Source organism: Megascapheus bottae, chromosome X (assembly GCF_031878675.1).
Source record: "Megascapheus bottae isolate mThoBot1 chromosome X, mThoBot2.hap1, whole genome shotgun sequence".
Taxonomy (NCBI): Eukaryota; Metazoa; Chordata; class Mammalia; order Rodentia; family Geomyidae; genus Megascapheus; species Megascapheus bottae.
The window spans coordinates 16,769,649-16,795,060 of NC_143547.1; the positions used below are offsets into that span (position 1 = coordinate 16,769,649).

The following is a 25,412-nucleotide window of genomic DNA, read 5'->3' on the forward strand; positions in this document are numbered from 1 at the left end:
AAATTACATATAGAATATAAGGACTTGGATAATAAGTTTTAACAGTTTGTGTCCTTACCATTTATCTTTAAAATTAAAGGCCAAATAGCACCAATCTTATAGAAATGTGTAAAGATTATATGTGCTGACAAACAATATACCTAAAAATGATTTGTGGTATTGTCACCAACACTATTTCCTACATCATCACCATCATCATCTTTATCATCATTATCCAAATGACCTAGGTATCATAATGTCAGATAAATGCTTATGAAAATACAATTCATATAAATGAGCAAAGTGGGGCCAATATAGCAAACTGATGACAAAGTTTGCTTACCCAAAGCAATGATTCTCAAACTTTAATGTACATATGAATCACCTAGAAATCTTATTAAAATGCTGACTGTGATTTATTAGCTTCTGCATTTCTTAGCAACTCTCAGGTGACATCTGTGCTTTGGACCAGAGACTACACATTTGAGCAGCAAATATGAACATCTGTTACTCAGCTGTAGCTGATGGTACTAAGAAAGAGTGTCGGAATGGGTACCTAGTATCCAGATAAAATATTTCAAAGATGGAAATTAATATTTTGAAAAACCTAAATGTTGTGAATTTCAAACTTGTATATTTTAAAAAAATATTTAACTAAAATTTATTGCATGCATTTGGGTTGAATAAAGTTTGCAGGCACTCAGTTTTTTTTTTCTCTGAGCTGGTTAAAGACAGAGTCAAGGTCAAAACTGGTGAAAATAAACAAAGGAAGTTCAAGCTTGTACCAAGTGCACTTGAACTGGGCTAATGGGGCTCATAGAGATCCAGAGGTTATTGCGTAAATGCATGAGCAGGCTTTTAAATAGTGTTTTATACTGATACATTGAGTACATTTTTTGAGTACATTTTTTTAAAAAAGAATGAACAGTGAAGAGCTTTTGATAATATTAATATGTTTGCCTCTTAATTTTTGGCAATAAGTTACTGAAAAAAGCTATGTTGGCCCAGGCCCTGAGTTGAAGCCACAGGACTGGCAAAAAATGTTATTTGCTTGAAGTTGAAAACTGAAAGCTGTTTGGTTAGGAAAGTCCAAATTAATGAAGAGACAAAGTAAAGGTATTCTTATGAGAAGGAATGCACAGAACAGTAAGAACTTCTAAAAATGGAGATTTTTCAAGAAGAAGCCTTGCTTGTTTTAAGGTATTAGGTGTGGGGCACGTCACATCAAGGGTAAAAGGCCCACCTCATGGCCCAGTGCTCACTTCCTGGTTTTGGAGATCCAACCTGCCTGTCTCCTGGTTGGGAGGTTTCGCTATGGTTTGTGATGTAAAATAAGGCTAACTTGATCCCATGGATTGGCCCCGCCACCCTCTCTGACCGCACCTACCTCCCCCTGTCCTGCCTACTTTTATGTTAATAGATTCCTGCTTCTTACTTTAGCCCCTGGTATCTTCCCATTAAATGAGTCTGCTGTGACATTCTCCCTGGCGCCTCTGTGTCTTCCCTCTGGAGAAGGGAGGGCTGGGTGAAGGCGGCCAGCCGGCCCTATCCTTTCTTGGTCTCATCTTAGTCGGGGCGTGTTCTCTTTGCCCTTCCTGCTGGTCAGGAGGCAAAGAGTGCTAAAAACCCCAACATTTCGGTAAAGTTTATTTCTAATTAGCAGCATCAATTTGCATGCAAACAAGAAGCTAAGGCTTTTAAACAACATCTTTCCTTAAACAAACTTAGGAGTGCCTCCTCTTATCTTATTTATAGGGTGAAATTAGGTAAAGTAGCATAGATGATACACAGGGAAACTTTCCTTAAAAAAATCAAAAGTGGAAGGAAGATGGCGCTGAGACAATAGGGACGCTGCCTAGCTCTCTCTCACAAAAAGAGGGAACCAGGGAGTCCTACGAGCCAATTATCTTAAGAAATCCACAACAACAAACTCAAAAGGCAATGGAGAAGGACTCAAACCGGAAAAGAAATCCAGATAAAGCTCACATCCAACTTTCTCAAAGAATTCGGAACGCGAGGACCCCTCCCCCACCTCTCTCCGCAGCTCCAAGCCGCAAAAAGCTGCAGCAGAGGGCGCCGGCCCAGCAGCCCGACCCCTGCAGAAACCAGCATAGACCCGGGCCAGCGAGCAGTGGAAGCAGCAGAACACAGGCGGCGGCAGACACCCCAGGGGAGTGAAATACTCCCCACCACTGTGGATCACACAAAGATGGACACAGAGGCGTGAGTAATATAGCGCGTCCCCAAACACATAGGGAAAGCAGAGCGGGTGCCAAGCAATAGAACTTAACTTAGACCCATCCAGCCCGCCCGAGAAAGACTGGCAGGAGCAGTGGGGCAAGGAATTTAGAATCCTGTCCCTTCCCTCAACATACCCCTCCCTCTGGCCATTGACTGGAGATTGACAGGAGGGCAGTGCTAAGACCCAGCACCCCATCAAGGGAGGCGGAGCTGTCCCAACAACCACCCCCCAACGGGGCTCAACCCCCAGCCCTCTGACTGGAGACTGACAAGCCGGCAGACCCTAAGACTCAGCACCCCACCAGGGGAGGTGGAGCTGTCCCAGCTCCCACCCGCCCACCAGGCTCCTCTCCCAGGCCATTGGATCTGGAGAGTGGAGGGCGCTGGGACCCAGCCTTACAACAGCGGGTAGGGTGTGCTGGAAAATAGGAGCCAGCATCTGCCCCCCCCCTCAATTCTTGAGCGGGGCATCCTCCAGCTGGGAATCCTGAGCAAGACAACACCGAGGTGCCCCCCACAGTCACAGACTTTCTGACAAAGCAGTGGAAACCCAGCAGGGTTCTGAAGGCCCGACCAGCAGCCAAGCTCCCTTCTGAGAATCAAAAAGGCTCGGCTCCACACTTGGAGCCCATGTCCACAGCTGGGCCCCGCCCCTGGAAACAGAGGGGCCTCCTGCTGGTCCTGCTGAGAGGGCCTGAAACTCTCAATCCCCAGACACTTGGCTGGGGACCGCCATGGAAGCAGCACAGGAAAACATCTGCCCAGCGCGCTCAGACTGAAGCTCGCAGATCCATCCCATGGCCCACTGTGAGGCCACTGGTTGGGCTAAGAGCTAGTCATGCAGCAACACATTAGTTTTATTCTAATACTTTCCAAACTTTGTACTCAAATATGCTACCTACTTACCAACTTAGGTCACTTATCCTTACGCTATACCTTTTCTTCATTACTACAATATTCTTACACTCCTATGTTAATCCTCCTGTACCTCCCCTGACCTCTCTCATTCTATTTTTCTATCTCTGGACCTCTGCTCGTCTTTCAACCCTTATACTGCTCGGATCTACACTTGATGGCTATTGAGCAATACTGTATATCTAGGTGTTTAATTATTCTCTAGGCTCAGAGGAACTTAAAGACAATAGAGATTGGATTGAGAGTCTTATTGTTTTGGGTATAAATTGCTTATCAGTGGCTGTATTAGACTGGTCTGTAAGTGCACAAAAAGAAAGAGTGATAACACCAATAAAAACTTGTGAACATCTAGTGTCTGCCAGGTACAGAGGTCTAGGTTGGTTATATCTGAAAAACTATAATCGTGTTTAGTATTAATCTTGCTCCCATTTTCAAATGGGCAGAACAAGAAACTCAAGAAAAATGTCAAATCAAGAAACAACATCCCCCACCCAATGTAAACAGACAATGGAACAGTTACTGGCAAACCTAGAGGAGAGTCTTCCAAGTGCTATACAAATGCAATTGATAAACATCATTAATGAAAAGTGTGAAAATATAAAGAAAGAGATAAGGGAGGAAGCCATAGCTAAACAAGAGGAAACCATAAACAAGGTGATAAGTGAAAAAGAAGAAGCCATAAAGGAGGCCATAATAAAGGTTTTTCAAAGAAAGATGGATGAATTCATAGAATCCACAAATAACAAGGTGACCAAACTCCAGCAAATGTTCAAAGAAAATAAAGCTACTAAACAAACCACTCAAATGGAAATCTAAAAGAAGAGATGCAAGGCATCAAAAATGAGCAATTAGAAGCAAGGGAGATGAAAAGTAAAGTAGATAGCTTTGATAGCAGGTTAGACAATGCAGAGGAGAGACTTTCCGGGGCTGAAGATAATTTGGTTGTTATAGAGAAAGAACAGAAAATGAGTCAATCCAAATCAAGGAAAAATGAGAAAGTGCTTCAGGAGGTTCAAGATGCAATTAGGAAGCCTAATTTAAGGCTAATTGGTATTGAGGAGGGCGTGGAGAAAGAGGTCAATGGTATTAGAAATATATTTCAGGGAATCATCTCAGAGAATTTCCCAAATATCCAGAAGGGCAGGCCCATCCAAATACAAGAAGCTTTTAGAACCCCAAACAGACCTGACCAGAAAAGAACATCCCACCGCCACATCATAATCCAAACTGGATCAATAGAAACCAAAGAAAGGATCCTAAAGGCAGCCAGGGAAAAGGGATCAGTAACCTATAAAGGCAAACCAATAAGAATAACCCCAGATTTCTCAGCAGAGACCATGCAAGCAAGAAGGGACTGGAAGCATATATGTCATGCCCTGAAGTCAAATAACTACCAACCAAGAATACTGTACCCAGCTAAGCTCTCATTCATAACTGAGGGAACAATAAAAACATTCCATTCCAGGGAAAAGCTGCAACAATATGTAGCAACAAAACCATCACTACAGAGAATTCTCAAAGATGTTCTATACATAGAAAACCAAACTAAATGCAATATAGGGAAAGAAATGGCACCTAAACAGCATACCATTTAAGGACCACAAGAAGTGTCAAGACACAGGCCCTAATAAAAACTTTTAAAAATAGTAGGAACTAATAAATATCTCTCAATCCTAACTCTCAATACCAATGGACTTAACTCTCCAATTAAACGACATAGGCTGTCTAGTTGGATCAAAAAGCAAGAGCCATCGTTCTGCTGTCTTCAAGAGACACATCTTACCCCCAAAAAACCAATCATCTTTTGAAAGTGAGAGGTTGGAATAAACTCTATCAAGCTAATGGCCCCCATAAACAGGCTCGAGTTGCCATCCTCATATCAGATAAAATAGACTTCAAACTAAAATTGGAAAGAAAAGACAAAGAAGGTTACCACATTCTACTAAAGGGATCTTTCCTCCAGGAATACATAACGATCCTAAATATTTACACACCCAATCCCGGAGCTCCGAACTTCATCAAGCAAAATTTACTTTCAGGGAAACCATACATAGATTGAAACACAGTGATTGTCGATGACTTTAACACACCACTCTCACCTATGGCCAGATTAACAAGGCAAAAGCTCAACAGAGAAACCTTAGAACTGAACAACTATATAGACCAACTAGATCTAACAGACATCTGCAGAATATTTCACCCAGCAACAACACAATATACGTTCTTCTCAGCAGCACATGGAACATTTCCAAAATAGACCACATCTTAGGCCGTAAAACAAACCTGGACAGATTCAGAAACACTGAAATTATTCCATGCACACTCGCAGACCACAAAGGCATCAAGTTGGAACTGAACACACATCTCCACCAACGAAAACGCTGTAAATCATGGAGACTGAACAACACATTGTTGAATCACCAATGGGTCATCGAAGAGATCAGAACAGAAATCCAACAGTTTATGAAATTTAACAATAAGGAGCACACAAAATACCAACTCCTTTGGGACACAGCAAAGGCAGTACTCAGAGGAAAATTTATAGCGCTGAGTGCCTACAACAAGTTGGAAAAATCGCAAACCCGACAAGTTAATGTCTCACCTTAAGCTCCTGGAAAAAGAGCAACAAACCAACCCTAATCCCACTAGAAGGAAGGAAATTATTAAAATCAAAGCAGAATTAAATGATTTGGAATCCAAAAAAAGTATAGAAAGAATCAACAAAACAAAGAGTTGGTTCTTTTAAAGAATTAACAAAATTGACAAACCCTTAGCAAATCTTACCAAAAAAAGAAGCGAGCTTATCGAAATAAACAAAATCGCAGACAAAAATGGTATAATCACGACAGACATTACCAAGATCCAGAATATCATGAGGGAATACTTCTCAAACCTTTACGCCAACAAATTTGAGAATCTAGAAGAAATGGATGGATTCCTAGCCAATATTAACAAACCCACACTGAACCAAGAAGAACTAACCCAACTCAACAGGCCTATTTCAAGCTCTGAAATAGAAATAGCAATTAGAGAACTTCCACCTAAGGAAAGTCCAGGACCAGATGGATTCACAGCAGAATTCTATAAGGTCTTCAAAGCAGAGCTCACACCAATACTCCTCAAGCTCTTCAACGAAATTGAAAATGAAGGTTCTTTACCAAACTCATTCTATGAAGCCAGTATAACCCTCATCCCCAAACAAGACAGAGATTCATCAGAGAAAGAGAACTATAGACCCATTTCTTTGATGAACATCGATGCAAAACTTCTCAACAAAATACTGGCCAACCGTCGACAACAACTCATCAAAAAAATTATACACTATGATCAAACTGGATTCATCACAGGGAGGCAAAGCTGGTTGAACATACTCAAATCAATTAATATAATTCAACACATCAACAGGAGCAAGGACGAATATCACATGATTGTCTCAATAGATGCAGAAAAGGCATTTGACAAGATCCAACACCTCTTTATGTTGAAAGCTCTGGAGAAACTAGGAATCTATGGAACATTCCTCAATATAAAAAAGGCTGTGTATGAGAAACCCACTGCTAGTATTACACTTAATGGTGAAAATCTAAAGCCATTCCCTCTAAAATCAGGAACGAGACAAGGATGCCCACTCTCTCCACTCCTCTTTAACATAGTACTAGAATTCCTCGCCAGTGCAATAAAGCAAGAAGCAAGCATAAAGGGGATCCAAGTAGGGAAGGAGGAAATAAAACTATCCCTCTTTGCAGATGACATGATTCTGTATTTAAAGAATCCTTTAGACTCTACTCCCAAGTTCCTTGAGCTGATTCAAAACTTTGGAAGAGTAGCAGGCTATAAAATTAACCCTCAAAAATCAACTGCCTTCCTTTACGCCACCAGTGAGAAGAACGAGGCAATAATCAGGAAAGCAACTCCTTTCACAATAGCCTCAAAGAAAATAAAGTACCTAGGATTTAGCTTAACTAAGAACGTAACGGACCTTTTTGATGAAAACTTCAAAACCCTGAAAAAGGAAATTAAAGCATAACTAAGGAAATGGAAAAACCTCCCATACTCCTGGATTGGAAGAATCAACATTGTGAATATGACAATCTTGCCAAGGGCTATCTACAAATTCAACACAATGCCCATCAATATCCCAATGGCATTCTTTAAAGAAATAGAATAGGTAATTCAAGATTCTATATGGAATAATAAAAGACCCTGTATAGCAAAAACACTTCTTAGCAGAAAGAACAGCGCTGGAAGAATTTCAATTCCAAACTTTAGACTCTATTACAGGGCTATAATTCTCAAAACAGCTTGGTACTGGCACAAGAACAGGCCTGAAGACCAATGGAATAGAACTGAGGACCCAGATATTAAACCACAGACCTATGGCCACCTAATCTTTGACAAGGGAGCCAAAAAAATAGAATGGAAGAAAGACAGCCTCTTCAGCAAGTGGTGCTGGCAGAACTGGTTAAGCACCTGCAGAAAACTAAAGTTGGATCCTTCTTTAACACCCTGCACTAGAATTAACTCCAAATGGATCAAAGACCTGGAGGTAAAAGCTGACACACTGAAAACTTTACAAGAAGGAATAGGAGATACACTAGGCCTTCTTGGCACAGGTCGAAACTTTCTTAATAAGGACCAAGAATCACAACAAATCAGAGAAAGGCTGGATAAGTGGGACTGCATTAAACTGCACAGCTTTTGTATGGCAAAGACATAGGTAGTAAACTAATTAGGAAGCCTACAGAGTGGGAGAAGATCTTCACCAACCAAACAACGGACAAAGGCCTCATATCTAAAATATATCAACAACTCAAAAAATTGAATCACTCCAAAAGTAATCTCCAAAAGTAACACCCATCCCATTAAAAAATGGGCCAAAGACTTAAAGAGAGTCTTCTCTGAAGAAGAACCAAAAATGGCCTATAGACACATGAAGAAATGCTCAACATCTCTGGTCATAAAAGAAATGCAAATGAAAACAACTAAGATTCCACCTCTCTCCAGTTAGAATGGCCAGGATCAGGAAAATGAATAATGACAGATGCTGGAGGGGATGTGGCCAGGAGGGATCACTACTACACTGTTGGTGGGAGTGCAAACTCGTTCAACCACTATGGAAAACAGTATGGCAGTGCCTGAAAAGCCTAAACATAGAACTCCCCTATGATCCAGCAATTCCACTACTTGGCATTTACCCAACCATCCAGAATCCAGGGCATACTAAATCCACTAGCACAACAATTTCATTGCAGCACTATTCACCATAGCAAAGATATGGAACCAACCTAGATGTCCCTCAGTTGATGAGTGGATCAACAAGTTGTGGTATTTGTACACAATGGAATTCTATGCTGCTGTGAGAAAAAACGGCATCGACCCATTTGTTAAGAAATGGAAAGACTTAGAAAAAATCATATTAAGTGAAGTAAGCCAGACTCAAAGGAACTTAGGTTCAATGGTTGCCCTCATTCGTCCTAATCAGTAGAAACCTTGGGCTCTACTAGCAGAGCTCTGCAATAGAGCAAAACCTTGATACACAAGGTCATATAGTATGAAGCTAATTGAAAGGACCTCCAGAATATTGAAACAAAAGCCATATAATGAATGATTGTTGTCCTTAATGTACTATGTTATCTCTCATCTACTTTGCTGTCCCTTGGGTATCTCATATTGTTACATTATCTCACTTTGTTATCTGATATATTGAATTTATTTGTATTTGGTTATTTGAAATTTTATAGGGAAGGGGGGAAAACCAAGATGGGGTGTGGTTGGTGTGTGTGTGGGGGAGGGTAATGTGTACCAAGACATGTGAAAGGGTATTTATGTATGTTAATTATTGCACCTTCTATCTGGCAAATATCATGTAACCCTTTTATTAATTACAATAAAAAATAAAAAAATCAAAAGTTTAAATGAATAACAACTAATTGATGAACTGTGATGGGTATTATACAATGATGAGTTTTAAATATTCTCAGCTTTACTTTAAAAGTCTATTTTGTCCTTCTTTAAGAGATTTGCCAATCATCTTGTGATGATATGGAAACCTGATTTCTTCCAGAACTACTTGTTGAAAGGTGCCAATATTCCTTTGAGAAGAGACTACTAATTGTATGTTCATTTCCATATGTGATTTCATGTAGGCAAAGCCAGACTTGTGTAAAAAAATGGTAATTCTAAACCTGGGTTAGAGAAATTCCAAGATGAGCCTGAAACAACTGAGCAGAAAGCCTTCTACTAACCAAGATTATTAACTGTTGTTTTATTAGTACATGGAATTAGTAAGAACTTGTGAGTCCATATTGAATTTAAAGGAGAAAAAAACATACAGCCATTTAAAGAAATAAGAAAGTTAGCTTGCAAATGCAGGATCATGTCAGCAGTAAAGGAAACCATCATTTTGGAAGTTTGAGTGTAATAAAGTAAGCTAGGAAAGATGGGCAATGGATACCAATACTATCTTATCACTTACTAATCTCAAAGAAAACATGTAACTTTAGAATGTAAGATCTGATGTTTACCACATCAGCCAAGTGATATAACATAGCATTCAGAATGGGACTGTCTCATATTACGCATCTCTGGTTATGATATACGATGATATTCAAAGCATATTATATGCTATATTTTAAAATGGCAGACTTGCATCTTTTCACACATGTATGGAACCATATTTCAGTTTACAAGAAAGACACATTATGGAGAATATAGTAAATGATGCAAAGAAGGAAAAAATAAATCCAGAAGGTAAAATATTTTTGAAGCTACTGTCCTGGAGTTTTTCTTATATCAATTCACTACAAAGAATAAAAAGGAGTGAGGATGATTAGACTAAAAGAATGAAAAAATAAGTAATGAAATGAAATGTATAACTTAATTGGGATATTGCTATTAAGAATAACCCCAAATATAGAAGATATTTTGATGTATTGGAGAAATGTGAATATTGATTGGATATTGGAAAAAAAGTACTATTTTCCATTTTCTCAGATAAGATATATAAATATGGTTATATATGGCATAAACTTGTATAAATCATGTGATTCAGGATGACATATGCTGAAGTAGTAAGAAATGAAGTATAATGGTGTTTATAATTTACTTACAAATGTTAAATATATGTGTACATGTAAGTGCATATTATACTCTATAAAAGATTTAAATAGAGAAGTGTATAGAGAAGAGGGAGATAGAAAAGGGATACATGATAAAAATGTTAGCCAATATCAACTCTAAGAATTTAGGAGAAAATTTAAGGTATATATGGGTGTTAGTTGTGTTCTTTTTGCACACAACTTCGAAAAATTTCAGTAAAATAGTTGGGGAAAGAATAAATGAGTGAAATATTTTGAAGAAAGTGAAATATTACTAAAATATTCCTCAATATGTATTATTATAATAATGATCATTTTTAAAGGAAATTGCCTTTGTCTAAAGTGAGGAAATATTTCTCAAGATAGCTTTGCTTTCTAGGGTTATGATACAGAGACACAATAGTGTAGGGATTTTGTTTCCCATAAACTTCTTTCAATAAATTTTATATCAATTGATATCCCAACTAAAATACTCTTCAGTATAATAGGCTCAAGCATAGGGCAATAGCCTTGAGCTGAAGAGCTCAGGATCAGCACCCAAGCCCAGGGGTTGGAATGCATGAAATTGTAACTGCATATAAAAATAGAAAACTATTAAACTACAATGAGATCCCTGAAAAATAGTTTATACATATTTTTTTTGTAGGTCGTGGGGCTTGAACTCAGCCTGGGCGCTTCAGCTCAAGGTTACCACCCTACCCCTCGATCCTCAGATCTCAGCCTTTTGAGTAGCTAGGATTACAGGCATGAGCCACCACGCCGGGCTCCAACAATGTTTAAATAAATATTAGAAAATATCTAAGTCTGGAAAGGAAATCAATTATATTGAACTAAATGTACAAAATTATTATAAAAATAAATTATGTAGTAATATATACTTGTTTAATAACATATTAAATAATAGGATTTTCATGCAAATTTAGTAAGCACTTCATTTTTGAAATGTTTCCAGTTAAATAGAAAAAACAATTTCTAGTCTTCTAATCTGCAGCACAATAAGATGATCCTATTATATTTTGTATGAATAAATGGAAGATAGGGATGTGAAGGGTCCAAAGATAGTTGAGTTAGAAATATTATTAATTCTGATATCACCATATATACATATATATATATATATAAATCACTGAAATGTAATTGTACCCCATGAATACGTACATGTTGATCAAAAATTTAGAAAAGTGCTTAACTGGAAATCCTAACTACTCTAATTTAATGATTATGTAATATACATACTTACCAAATTATCACCCTATGAACATAAATTTGTACAAGTGAAATAATAATAAAATGTTAAAGTAAAATATGATCAGTGTTTTAAGTTATAATATATATATATATGACTCTGAAGAGATATGAAAATAATCTCTGATTTCTCAGGTACTCCTTATATTAGTGTGACTTTTTCCTGCACTCAAAAGAGAAGAAAATAGTATTTTGGAAAACAAAGAAGTATTTTTTGTTGTTGTTGGTTGTGGGTCTTGAACTTTTGGCCTAGGCACTATCCCTGAGCTCTTCAGCTCAAGGCTACCACCCTACCACTTGAGCCACAGTGCGATTTCCAGTTTTCTAGTGGTTAACTGGAGATAAAAATCTCAGGGTCTTTAGTGCCCGGTCCAAGTTTGAACTGTGATCCTCAGATCTCTTCCTCCCGAGTAGCTAGGATTTACAGGTGTGAGCCATTAGACTCATCTTAAAGAAGTATTTTTTTTTCCCTGTTCAAGATCCTGACAATTCTTAAATTCTGTTTATGGATCTGAGTTTCAAAACTGTTGTACATTGCTTAATCCTCTGATTTTCTTTATAGTGACCAGGTTTTCATCTGCATCTCCTTGTTTGTGAAGATCATTTGGTGGCTAAGATATTGTTAAACTTATTACGATCATGCTTAACCCTATGGATATCATGCAATTCCTCTGCTAATAATTGAAGCAACAGTGAATTTTCTGTCTTAAATTACATAACTAATTGACCATATTTTATACTTCATTTGCTTCCAACATAGATTAATGTTAATGGATGTCAACTTCTATTTGAATATTTTGGAGGAATTTCATTTTATATTTCTTATATGTTACATTATCTCTTTTTTCTTTTCTTTTTTTTCTGCCAGTTGTGGGGCTTGAAGTCAGGGCCTAAGCACTGTCTTGGTCTTTTTCCTGAAGGCTAGCACTCTGCCACTTGAAACAAAGCACCGTTTCTGGCTTTTTCTATGTATGTGGTACCGAGGAATCGAATCCGGGATTTGTGCATGCTAGGCAAGCACTCTACCACTAGGCCAAATTCCCGACCCCATTACGTTACATTTTCAAAAAGAAAAAAATAAAATTGTATAGTTTTAGGGCTCAGATAGTGTTTTAGACTGGGTATTTTCCCCTTAAATAATACATTTTCTTTCATGTTTATCCTGGCTTGAGGAACATGAACAGCTGTATTTAAAAGACGATTACAAGTTATAAATATTATTAACTCAAATGGGTATCTTATTTTTCAACTGTGCAATAATTTCTATTAATTCTTAACTTTCACTTGCATTTCTGATGTTATTGATTAATGATAATATTGCAATACCAAATCCCATTTCTAAAATTATCTATGCTTTCCAAGTACCATTGCATACATTTGGCTTTTAGTTCAAGTGCTTTATATGGAATATAAGAGGAAGTTAAATGATGACTAGATTCAAGAATGACCATTTTGGGGTTTATTTTCCTCTCTAAATTTGAATACTTTTGACCCATGCATCTCTGCAAGAATGTACTAATAGCTGCAGTGGAAATAAAAGCAAATATTGCCATGTTTTAGCATCAAAATCATATTTATAGCTATTAAACATCTTACTAGAGAGCCATCTTTCCTACAAAATAATCATGCATAAATGCCTGTCTTTTTTTGGACCAGTCCTGGGGCTTGAACTGAGGGTCTGAGCAATGTCCCTGGCTTCCTTCAAGGCTAGTGATCTAACACTTGAGCCACAGCACCACTTCTGGCATTTTTTTTTCTATGTGTTTGGTACTATGGAATCGAATGAGTCTTTGTGCATACTAGGCAAGTACTCTACAACTAGGCCAAATGCCCAGACAAATTCTTATCATTAAGAAAACTATAATTGAACTTTAGCTTGTGAAAGTGTATGCTTAAAACATTCACATTTAAGGAGTAATGTGTGATTATTTTTTAAAACAAAGTCAGAAGTGGAAAATAGCTGAAAAGGAATAAGAAGAAGCAAGTATATATTTTGGGATCTGAGAAAAGCAAATGAAAAAATGTATTTATTTCTATTGATGAATTTGATAGCCTCTTTAAAGGTATTGCCTTTCACCCAGTTTATAATCTTTCATGAAGTCTTTTTCTTAAAGGACAGTTTAAATAGCTTTGCTGCAAATTTCAGCATTCCTGTTTTATATGTCACCCTACCTCTTTTTTCTGTCTACCAGTTGTTTGCAGACCTCCTGCCACCGCAGATTCAGGCTTCCCAATTTTTCTTGTAGAATATTGGCATCTGCTTTTGAGGACTGTTGAATTATTTCTTCCCCAGTTGCATTCAGTGTTCTGACAACAGTTTGCCGCTGTCCAATGCCATCCTGGAGTTCCTGCAGGATAGCCAATAGACAGAACAAAAATTAAACTCCATGTCCTTTTAAGGTAAGATTAAACAATGTGCTACCACATTCAGTGCTACTGGGAGAGCAAGAAAGAAACTGACATGCCTATATCTAAAGGATACAAGACAGAAAGACACCTTTTATGTGTTAGTAAAAAAGCGTCCTCTTGGTTCAGCTCTAGTTTTTAGTTTTGCAGGCTTGTCAGCTAAAGGATGTTTTAATGTCATACAAATCAATTAGTTGCACATTTTCTGAATAGAAATTCTGATTTGTTATCACCACAACGATGTTCTATGTTTAATAGTTTATGTGTGGAAAATTCACCTGAACAAAATATTTGGATTTGTGTTTGTCGACAGGAAAGGGGAAAGGAACAAATGAAGTTTTATCATAGCATTAAAAATAGCTTGAGATTTTAAAATAAAATTAATTATAATATGAAAGAAAATTTATTTCAATCTCTGATTTCATCAATGCATTTTGTATTATAAAACCTCATAAAACTGAGAATGAATTGTTTTTGGGGCAGCCTATCAAATGTACCTCTAAGGAATAGTGATAAATTTTAAGAGAATCTATAGCCAACAGAACGTTTTTATGTGTTATTGATGGTGTCAAGTTCAAATATCTTCTACTTCTTACTCTAAATGAAATTTTAAGAATGAAGTATAAGACAATTGTTCGAGTAATAGAAAGACTATTACTACTAATTATATATGAAAATTAAAATGTTGTTTTACTATTAAAATGGCAATCTCTACTTTTCTTTAAAAAATAATGTAGATTTTGAAAGGCAATTAAAATAGCCTATTGATAATCTAAAATTTAGTAAATGTAACACTATATGACAAGTTGAAACAACCCCATATTTAAATTTAAATGGTTCCAAATCCCCACATAACTTACAATGCAATAATAGTTTAGAAAACACTTGCCAATGAATGTAATTCAAGTGAAGTAATATATCCTTGTCTTTCTTACCAAGCTCATAGTACATTTCACTGCATGGCTATGTAATAAACAAATTAATGCAGACTTTTAGACTAATTAAAATCTCCTAAAGATTTCATGATACATAGATTCTTAGTTCTTTTCAAGTACTTTCATGTAATATTAGTTTTTCATATTAGAATTCATCATAGCATATTTCAAACAATTGAAAGACTCCATAATCTAATGAAAGCAACAAGACTACAGTATGTTACAGTATATGAAAGAACACAGTGTCACTGAACTATTCATGAGCTCTTGGGACCATACTTTCTTGAAAGTGCATGTGATGTATACTAGCAAACAAATGTCATTTTCTTGAAATTAGTTGACTTTGCTCCACTGTTTACCACTTGTTTATATAGTCTTGTATGTGGCAGATACTTCTGAGTAGCAGGGAGTCCAAATGCAATAAATTGTGCCTATTTTCCCATTAAAACACAAATTCCTTGAGGCTTCTATAGAAAATGATTTAGTAAGTATCATTTTAGTAAACTCATGAATCTGAATAAAGGAAAGGAAAGAAGGGAAAGAGGTGAAGGAATAAATTTCAAACTCATCATCACCATACTATCAATAGTACTAATAATTATCATAAGATATCACCGAGATTCAAAACAAAAGTAAGTACAATTTTCTCGGTTCCAGGCAATATATGGTCTAAGTGAATGTGTAGGGTATGTTTGTGGATGATGATGATAGTTTTTGTGATGGACAATTTGGAGGCAATAATTCATGCCAATATTGAAGCAAGGAAACTGGTAAAACAAGATAAGAGTTTGAATAAAAGGAATTGAGATTAAAAAGTAGATAAATCTACTAGCACAATGATGTTCATTGCAGCACTATTTACCATAGCAAAGATATGGAATCATTCCAGATGTCCCTCAGTTAATGAGTGGATCAACAAGATGTGGTACTTATACACAATAGAATTCTATGCTGCTGTCAGAAAGAATGACATCGCCCCATTTGTAAGGAAATGGAAAGACTTAGGAAAAATCATATTATGTGAAGTAAGCCAGACTCAAAGGAACATAGGCTCAATGGTTTCCCTCATTTGTTATAATTAGTAGAAACCTTGGGCTTTCCTAGCAGAGATTTACAATAGAGGAAAACCTAGATACATAAGGCCATGTAGTATGATGCTAAATGAAAGGATCTCCAGGATATAGAAAAAAAGGCCATATAAGGAGTGATTGTTGTCCTTAATGTACTATGTTACTTCTCATCTCTTTTGCTGTTCCTTGGTTATCTCATATTGTTACAGTATTTCAACTTGTTATCGATATTTGAAATAGGATAGGGAAGGGGGGGAAACAAGATGGGGGCAGGGCTGGGGGGAGGGAAATGGGGACCAAGACATGAGAAAGGGTATCAATATTTGTGAAGTAATGCATCTTCTATCTGGTGAATATAATGTAACCCTTCTAAAAATTACAATAAAAATATATGAAAAAACAAACACAAAAGTAGAGTTCTGACAATGTCCTAGAAAAAATATTAGAAATAATTTCCAAGAAGGATCAACAGTGGTTCAGGAGTGGAGGTGTATCTTTGTAATCTGTCCTACTTGGGAGGTAGAGATCATAGATATCCAGATGCTGACCCAGGCAAAATCAGGAGCGACCCTATCTGAAAAGGAATCTAAAAGCAAATATACTGGGAGTATGTCTCAAGTGGAATAAGGCCCTGTGTTGAATTCCTAGTAATACCTCCCTCCCCCCAAACAAATCACCCCTGGTACCACCAAAAAAAGAAATCAACAGGGTATAAAACTATGCTATATGTACAAAAATGAGTGACTACTGAAATGGAGACTATTGTATTAAACAAGAAGAGAAAAATTAAAGCTCAAATGTGTATCTTTAATGGTGTCCATTACTTACAAGTATTAATCCATAGTTTCAAAAATGGCATAGAACACACATTAGATAGACACTCACTGCATTTTAAATCTATAAGAATCTCCTAAAGATCTTGTTATACTGCAGATTCTAATTTAATAAGTCAGTGGAAAAAATTATGTTCTGTATTTCAGGCTCCAAAGTGATGGATACTGATCTGAGAACAACACTTTGAGTAATAAGATGATAGAATAAATGTCTCTGAATCTTTGTGAAATAATCAAGGAATTCTTACTTTTGAATACAATTCTATAAACTCAAACGGCTTCCAAATTTTTATCTTATCCTGTTTGCTTTGTATTTCTGATTTTATTCTTTTTACATCATAGCTGATGGTCATGGTGACTTTTACAACCCAACTGTATAGCATGCAAAGATTTTACTATTACTTTGTGTATAAGAGATAGAATTGAATAGCTCAGAATAAAGCAATATCTTCAAGTTTTTAGGTTTAAAACTCATTTATGTACAATCTGAAATGAAGGCATTTAATTTTTTAATTTTGTGGAAGAAGAGCTCATTAAATAGTCAATCTCATTTATGTGAGAAGGTTTTATAAACAGTAGAAATATTTACAGTGTATGTGCTACTAGAGGAAAATTTTCAGTGATATAGTAGGAGTGCAAAATAATAGATCAAACAGGAAGTAAATATTTACATGTGTTGCTTTCTGGTTAGTTTCTGAGAAAGAATATAGATAAGACCTAATTTACTAAATTAAATGCAAAATCTCAATCTACACACAAAGCAAACAAATTAATTTTAGCTCTGCAGTTATATTTTTAAGTATTGAATTATTCATTACCAATACACTTTCAAGGCTTTGATATCCTATTAATATAGTGTTATCATAGGCATCCTTATCTATTTCCTTGGCAATTAACAGCTAGTCTTAATTTTGGACAGAAAGAAAATCATAATTAAATCTATTGGATTATTCATCTCAGAAAGCTTATTGTGCTTTGATTCTAATATTAAAGCATTCATTGTTAATAAGGAGTGCATATCACACTCCTCTAGGGAACCTTATTCAAAATATAAAGGCCCAGAATTCCACACAATGCCTAATGAATCAGAATCTCAAGATGTAGGCTGAGAGTGTGCAACACAGCTACATTATGAAAGAAATGGATGGCTACGGATGAGGTGAGGTGGCAGGGGAACAAGAGGGCTATGTTTCAGAATGACTGCCATATTTCTAATTCTTTTATGCTGTTTAAATCAAGATGTGGTCCTAAATTTCAGAAAATGACATTCTCATATATCTAAGACCTTCAAGTCTAGTGAAATTGAGGGGAGGAAACAAAAATATAATCTAGGAAGTAAGTGCTATCTCTTTATCTTTCTTGTTGGTTATAGGGCTTGAGCTCTGGGACTGAGCACTATCCCTGAGTTTTCAGCTCAAGGCTACAGCCCTACCTCAGGAGCCACAGGGCCACTTCCTGTTTTCTAGTGGTGAATTGAAGAGTAACAAAATCCTTAGTGTCTGGGCTGGCTTTGAACTGTGATCCTCAGATTTCAGCCTACTGAGTAGCTAGGATTACAGGTGTGAGCCACTGTGACTGGCTACTTTGTCACTGAGAAAAGAATATGCAGTTATTAGTTTTCTTTTTTTTTTTTTGCCAGTCCTGGGCTTGAGCTCAGGGCCTTGGATTTTCTCAAGGCTAGAGCTCTACCACTTGAGCCTCTGCACCACTTCCGGCTTTTTTCTATGTATGTGGTAACGAGGAATCGAACCCCGGTCTTCATGCATGCTAGGCAAGCACTTTAACCACTAGGCCAAACTCCCGGCCCGCAGTTATTAGTTTTCTTGATCCTGGTCATTCTAACTGGAGTGATACTGGAGGGGATGTGGCCAGGAGGAATCACTACTATATTGCTGGTGGGAGTGCAAACTCATTCAACCACTATGGAAAGCAGTATGGCAGTTCCCCAAAAGACTAAACATAGAGCTCCCCTATGACCCAGCAATTCCACTACTTGGCATTTACCCACTCGTCCAGAAACAAGGGAATACTAAATCCACTAGCACAACGATGTTCATTGCAGCACTATTTACCATAGCAAAGATATGGAACCAACCCAGATGTCCCTCAGTTGATGAGTGGATCAACAAGATGTGGTATGGAATTCTATGCTGCTGTCAGAAAGAACGACATTTCCCCATTTGTAAGGAAATGGAAAGACTTAGAAAAAATCATATTAAGTGAACTAAGCCAGACTCAAAGGGACATAGGCTCAATGTTTTCCCTCATTTGCCATAATCAGTAGAAACCTTGGGCTCTCATAGCAGAGATTTGCAATAGAGCAAAACCTAGATACATAAGGCCATACAGTACGAAGCTAAATGAAAGGACCTCTAGGATATAGAAACCAAAGCCCATATAATCAGTGATTGTTGTCCTTAATGTACTATGTTATCTCTCATCTCTTTTGCTTTCCCTTGGTTATCTCACATTGTTACAGTATTTCACTTTGTTATCTGATATATTGGATATATGAGTATTTGGTTATTTGAAATTGGATAGAAAAGGGGGGAAAACAAGATGAGGGTGGGGGTGGGGGGGAAGGAAATGGGGACCAAGACATGAGAAAGTGTATCAATGTATGTGAAGCAATTCACCTTCCATCTGGCGAATGTAATGTAACCCTTCTATTAATTACAATAAAAATTATATGGAAAAAAAGAAAGAAAGAAAAGAATATGCAGCAAAAGATCTATTAACTTTTATATAAAATATTGCATAAATTTTAGATAAGTGTACTTGTAAAACTTTCAAAATGTGTATGAAAATCCAGTAAATGGAAAACAAAAAGTATGACAAATGAAGTAAAAGTGTGGGCTAAGATGCAGTTATAAGAAATTGTACAATGACAAATTGGATGTACTCTGTAAGAGATAACAACATGACAAAAAGATTTTCACAAACTAGAGATAAAAATTTTAAAAAACAGGAAAATGGAAGAATCTAATTTTCAGCGAATAAGTGTATTTATCAAACTTCATATCTCAAAGGTTTCCTTGGTATTTTGTAACTGAATTATTTTTGAGACTCATTGTTGGCTCAGTTTATTGATTGGTGAAATGAAAATGCATAATAAGATGAACCTGTGAACAGTTGTTAAAGTTTCTATGTAGAGGGGGTTAGTGAAATAAATTTTAAATATAAAATATTATTTTAAATCTATTTTTACTACTTTGTACATATCTATGGGGCATATATACCAGGATCACATTTGGATAGTTAACATTTCCATTTCTTTTTTAAAATTGTATTTTATTGTCGGGGTAATGTAAAGAGGGGCTACAGTTACATTCGTTAGGTACTGGGTGCGTTACTTCTCAAGCATCGATTCACCTTCTCATGTTTTTGTCTCCCTTTCCCTTCTCCCACCTTCTCCTAATCATCTTTTTTCTCCCTTCCTTTCCCTATTTAAAATAAACAAATAAACATATTTCTTTAAGCATTTAATAATATCTATTTATAAGGAAATTCAAACTTAAGAATGAGAGGTTTTAGTGGTGAGACTCAAGACCCAGTATAAGGAGAGCCGCAATCAGGCCATCCTCATACTTCCACGATCAAGGATAAACATCCTACAACCCAAGGGACTGACTAAGGCAACTCTGAATCCTTTTTCCTACTTTGCATTTGTAGCTTGTTTTCCTGATCTTACCTCCTGGCAAGATTAGGTATAGCTCCACAGAAAAAGGAATGGCCTCTGCTATTTTTTATGGCATAAAATCATTATATGTATGTAACAGAGCTAAGTGCTCCTCCATTATATACATACCTGTAAAAATTTCTAAATATTGCATTTGATAGGTGAAGATCAAGTAATACTACAGGAATATTTTCTTATCTTGAGCATGAAATGTATCTCCAAATTTTATCTGAACTACAGATTAAACTTCTATAAATCCACAGAACCTTTGCTAGTTATGTCCAAACTGAATCAAATTAAGGAGAAGGGATATCTGGAAAAAATCAGAAATTAAAGGCACCCCCGTAGCATCTTTCCTGTGATCTCATTATCATTTCAGTAGATAGCTAGTATGTATGATTAATAAAAGTACTGTAATCATATGTATGAATTTGTTACTTTTTCACAGAATTCAGAATTAGGAGGTGATCCTGATATATTTCATCAAATAACCTTTCTATCTATGAGGTTCAATAGAAGATATTCTCATTGTTATGATTTCCTGTCTTTTCTAGTTCCATATAAAATAATAATGAGAATTCCTCCTAGAACTAGGGTTAGACTGTTTCTTTTTAAAGCAAGTGTTCTCCTACTGAACTAAAGGAAATTTATGCACATTAGTCATTTATCTAAATGAGACATTTACCTAAAATCAAATTAGAACAAGTTTTTCTTTGAATGTGCTTATCTTGTCCACACTATTGGTATACATGGTCACTATTGCCCCATTAAAGTAGATAGGAAATAAATTTATCAGAAAGTGTTCTAAGTGTAACATGCCTGTAAAGTTATTGTAAGCTTTTTTCTTTTTTCAAGAAATTATGCCACAAACAATATGCATCCATGCATGCATGCACACACATATGCAAATATATACACACATATACATTTTTAAGTTTCAGGAAGAGATTCAACGGTAAGGGTTTTTAAAGGCAAAAATAAATATAAATGTTAAATTTCTACCTTTAGCATTAAATCTGGAATCGACATATTTCGGAATCAGAATTTTGTTTCATTATTTGAATATCTTTAGGTACAGTATGTACCAAATTTATTACTTTCTACATTCCACTAAAATGCTTTTTAAGAAACTTGTTACAAAGCACATGACTTTTGTTAAAAATCAATGTTAGCCCTCTCTTGGTTCAGATTTATTTAGTCCTTCTTGGGTTCTAAATCATTCATTAGAAAATCAAGAAAAATTCCTACTAACATTGAAGAGTTGTTTTTCTGTCCATTTACTTAGGTTTGTTAATAAAACAAATTGATATTTCTCTGTTAAAAAATCCAACTGTTTTCCATGGCCAAGGGTGCATCTTTCACATAAGCAAAAACAAACAAAAAAAGACAAAAAAAATAAGAGCACTCTTTTGATTGAATATTTGAATCAACAGGTAGGTCATTTAAAAGCTTTTCAGTACAGAGGTATTATCAATTTGAAGCCATACAATATTTATTCAGAATTTATTGAGTAAATAGAGAAAATTCCAGTATATACGTATGTATATATAGGAATAGCAATAGAATTGGTTTTAGAAAAAATATTATGTTCATAAAATTAATTGTGGGAAGCCAGGCACAGTGGCTCACACCTGTAATCCTAGCTACTCAGGAGGCTGAGAGCTGAGGATTGTGGTTCAAAGTCAGCTCCAGTACTAAAGTTCCTGAGACTATTCTCTTACCTCAAATTAACCACTAGAAAACTGGAAATGGAACTGTGGCTCAAGGGGTAGACCGGTAGCCTTGAGCTGAAGAGCTCAGGGGTAATGCCCTGGCCCAGAGTTCAAGCCTCACAACTGCAATCAATCAATAAATAAATAAATTAAATAAATTGGGCTTGAAATGTCTAATTAAAATATCTAATTCATTGGTTATAAAAAGTTGTAGTTCTCCACTGACATTTGTCACAATTATTGGATACATTTCAGGCACTGTGCTAGGAGTTTTTAATATTTTTTGATACATTTCAAGACAAGTAATCATGTTCTTTTCAGTCTCTGAATTTAATAGGAGTAATCATAGCAAGCACATATAATACTGTACACCATGTTATCATACAGAAATGGAGACTTTGAGAACAAAAGAGATTAATTAATTGTGTTATGATGTACATGATTGTCCCTATATAGATACATGTACACCTTGGTTGGGAGATAATATTTGGAAAATAAATAGAGAGGGCATAATAATTATTATTATAAATGTCTTGAGGATAACTTTATCAATTATTTTTACTAGACATATTAATTAGCAGTGTTTAACTTCATAATTGTTTAAGAAATATTTGTTAATAAACTGAGCAGAAAAAATAGTAAGATATCACAGTCCCTTTGACTGGTTTATCATTGAGAAGTATTCAAAAGTACAATCATGAAACATATATAGTACACCAGTATAGGAAAAAAAAACCCAAAAGAATAATAGAATTTTATCAAAGTCTTATCTCTTACTACAAATAACAAGTTAGCAAGGAGAGGCTTTACTTTCTCAGTCTCTTGAGAATGCAAAGGCCCAGAAATAAGATAAGAAGGATAAAATCAGATCACCGTGTCTAACATCAATTAATTAATTTTAAGCATTTAGCTTAGATTGTGGGAGTCCCAAGACACCAACTAACCCTCTACATCTAAGCACGAGTTGGGTATCAGTAAGCCTTATGTGACCTTCTCCCAAAATAAACAGGCATTAAATATAAGCTTCCCTTTTTTTCCAACAAGTCCTAAATTTCAGAGGTTAGGTTTCTTATTTTCTAACTCATTATCTACTGTATGGTAAAGATTCTGTCCTTCATGGGAGTAGATAACAAGTGGCCAGGAAAAGACCAATTGCTTATATCTTGTTAACAGGGAGATTTAAAATATCAAGTACAGGGGGAGCAGAAGATGGTGCTGAGACAATAGGGACGCTGCCTAGCTCTCTCTCACAAAAAGAGAGAACCAGGGAGTCCCACGAGCCAATTACCTTAAGAAATCCACAACAACAAACTCAAAAAGCAACGGAGAAGGACTAAAACTGGAAAAGAAATCCAGATAAAGCTTACATCCAACTTTCTCAAAGAATTCAGAATGCAAGGACCCCTCCCCTACCCCTCACCACCGGCTCCAAGCTGTGAAAAGCAGCAGAGGAGGGCTCCGGGCCGGGCAGCCCCGACCACTGCAGAAACCAGCATAGGTCCGGGCCAGCAAGCCTCAGAAGCAGCGGAACCCAGACTCAGAACCAGAACAGCAAGCAGAGGAACCCAGATGCGAAACACAGGCGGCAGAGGACATACGAGGGGAGTAAAAGACTCCCCAACACCGTGGCGCACCCACAGACAAACTCAGAGGCCCACCTCCCCCAGGCCCTTGACTGGAGACTGACAGGCAGGCTGCCCTAAGACCCAGCACGCCACCAAGGGAGGCAGAGCTGTCCCAGTTCCCACCTGCCCACCAGGTTCCTCTCCCAAGCCACTGGGTCTGGAGAGTGGGGGGCGCTGAGACCCTGCCTTACAACAGCAGGTGGGGTTTGCGGGAAAATAGGAGCCAGCATATGTCCCCCTCAAATCTTGAGCTGGGCATCCTCCAGCTGGGAATCCTGAGCAAGACAGCACCAAGCCCCCCCCCCCCACAGTCACAGACTCTCTGACAAAGCAGCAGGGAAATGAAGGGCCCAACAGCAGCCAGGCTCCCCTTCTGAGAATCAGAAAGGTGAGGCTCCGCCCTTGGAGTCCACTTCCTCAGATGGGCTCCGCCCCTGGGAACAGAGCAGATACCTGCTGGTCCTGCTGAGAGCCCCTGGAAACTCCCAAACTCTAGACCCTTGGCCTGGACCTGCCCCTAGAAGCAGCACAGGAAAAGCAACCATCCGCCCAGCACGCTGAGAGTGAAACTCCCAGATCCATCCCACGGCCCACAGTGAGGCCACTGGTTGGGCTGAGAGCTAGTCGTGCAGCAGCACACAGCCTCTGGAAATAGGCCAGAATACCTGAAAAAACTGCAAACTCTGACCTAGTCAGCAGAGGAATCAATTTGGCCAAGAACCACAGGTATTCACATATTCCCAGAACCACCAGTCCCAATCCAAGTAAAGACCGCTACCTACTGACCACAGAGCAAACTACAACAACAGTTCTCGATGCCAAGGAGAGGACAAAGATGAATTATGACATACATAAATAATCAAAGTCCCAAGCAAACCCCAAACGGAAACAAGAGCGAAGGGATGAGAGAGATGTCACCATCCCAAGAAATGACACCTGAAGAGACACCAGTCCATAATGAATAGGTACTACCAGGGCTTATATTCAAAGAAACAAGAAAATCTAGTAGAAATGGATGATTTCTTAAATAAATATAGGCTACCCACACTGAACAACGATGAGGTAAACAAATTGAACAGACCAATTTCTTACAACGAAATTGTGGAAGCAATCAGGGAAATGCCAACCAAAAAGAACCCAGGTCCAGATGGATTCACTGAGGAAATCTACCAGACGTTTAATGATGAAATAACACCTATACTCTTGGAACTCTTTCGAGAAATAGAAACAGAAGGAGCAATACCAAACTCATTTTATGAAGCTAATATTACTCTCATCTCCAAACCAGGGAAAGACTCAACAAATAAAGAAAACTACAGACCTATCTCTCTAATGAACACGGACGCAAAACTCCTCAATAAAATATTAGCCAACAGAATCCAGAAACAAATTTAAAAAAAATCATACACTATGATCAAGTGGGCTTCATCCCACAAATGCAAGGCTGGTTTAACATTCGCAAATCAATCAATGTAATACATCATATCAGTAGAGTTAAGGATAAGAATCATATGATAATTTCTCTGGATGCGGAGAAGGCATTTGACAAAATACAACATCCATTCATGTTTAAAGCACTAGAAAAAATAGGAATAAGAGGTACATTCCTCAAAATAGTGAAAGCCATATATGAAAAACCTATAGCCAGTATTATACTAAATGGTGAAAGACTGGA

The 25,412-nt window shown here is 37.0% G+C and overlaps 1 protein-coding gene across 3 annotated transcripts in view; it reads right to left on the minus strand.

Annotated features, from left to right (window-relative positions):
• Nucleotides 1–25,412, minus strand: part of Dmd (dystrophin) — a 1,999,854-nt gene that overhangs the window by 825,298 nt on the left and 1,149,144 nt on the right. For all 3 annotated transcript variants that reach the window (XM_090326714.1, XM_090326711.1, XM_090326710.1), the window contains one exon: nucleotides 13,650–13,825. In XM_090326714.1, the coding sequence (XP_090182840.1) occupies nucleotides 13,650–13,825 (176 nt within the window). The remainder of the gene's footprint in view (nucleotides 1–13,649; nucleotides 13,826–25,412) is intronic.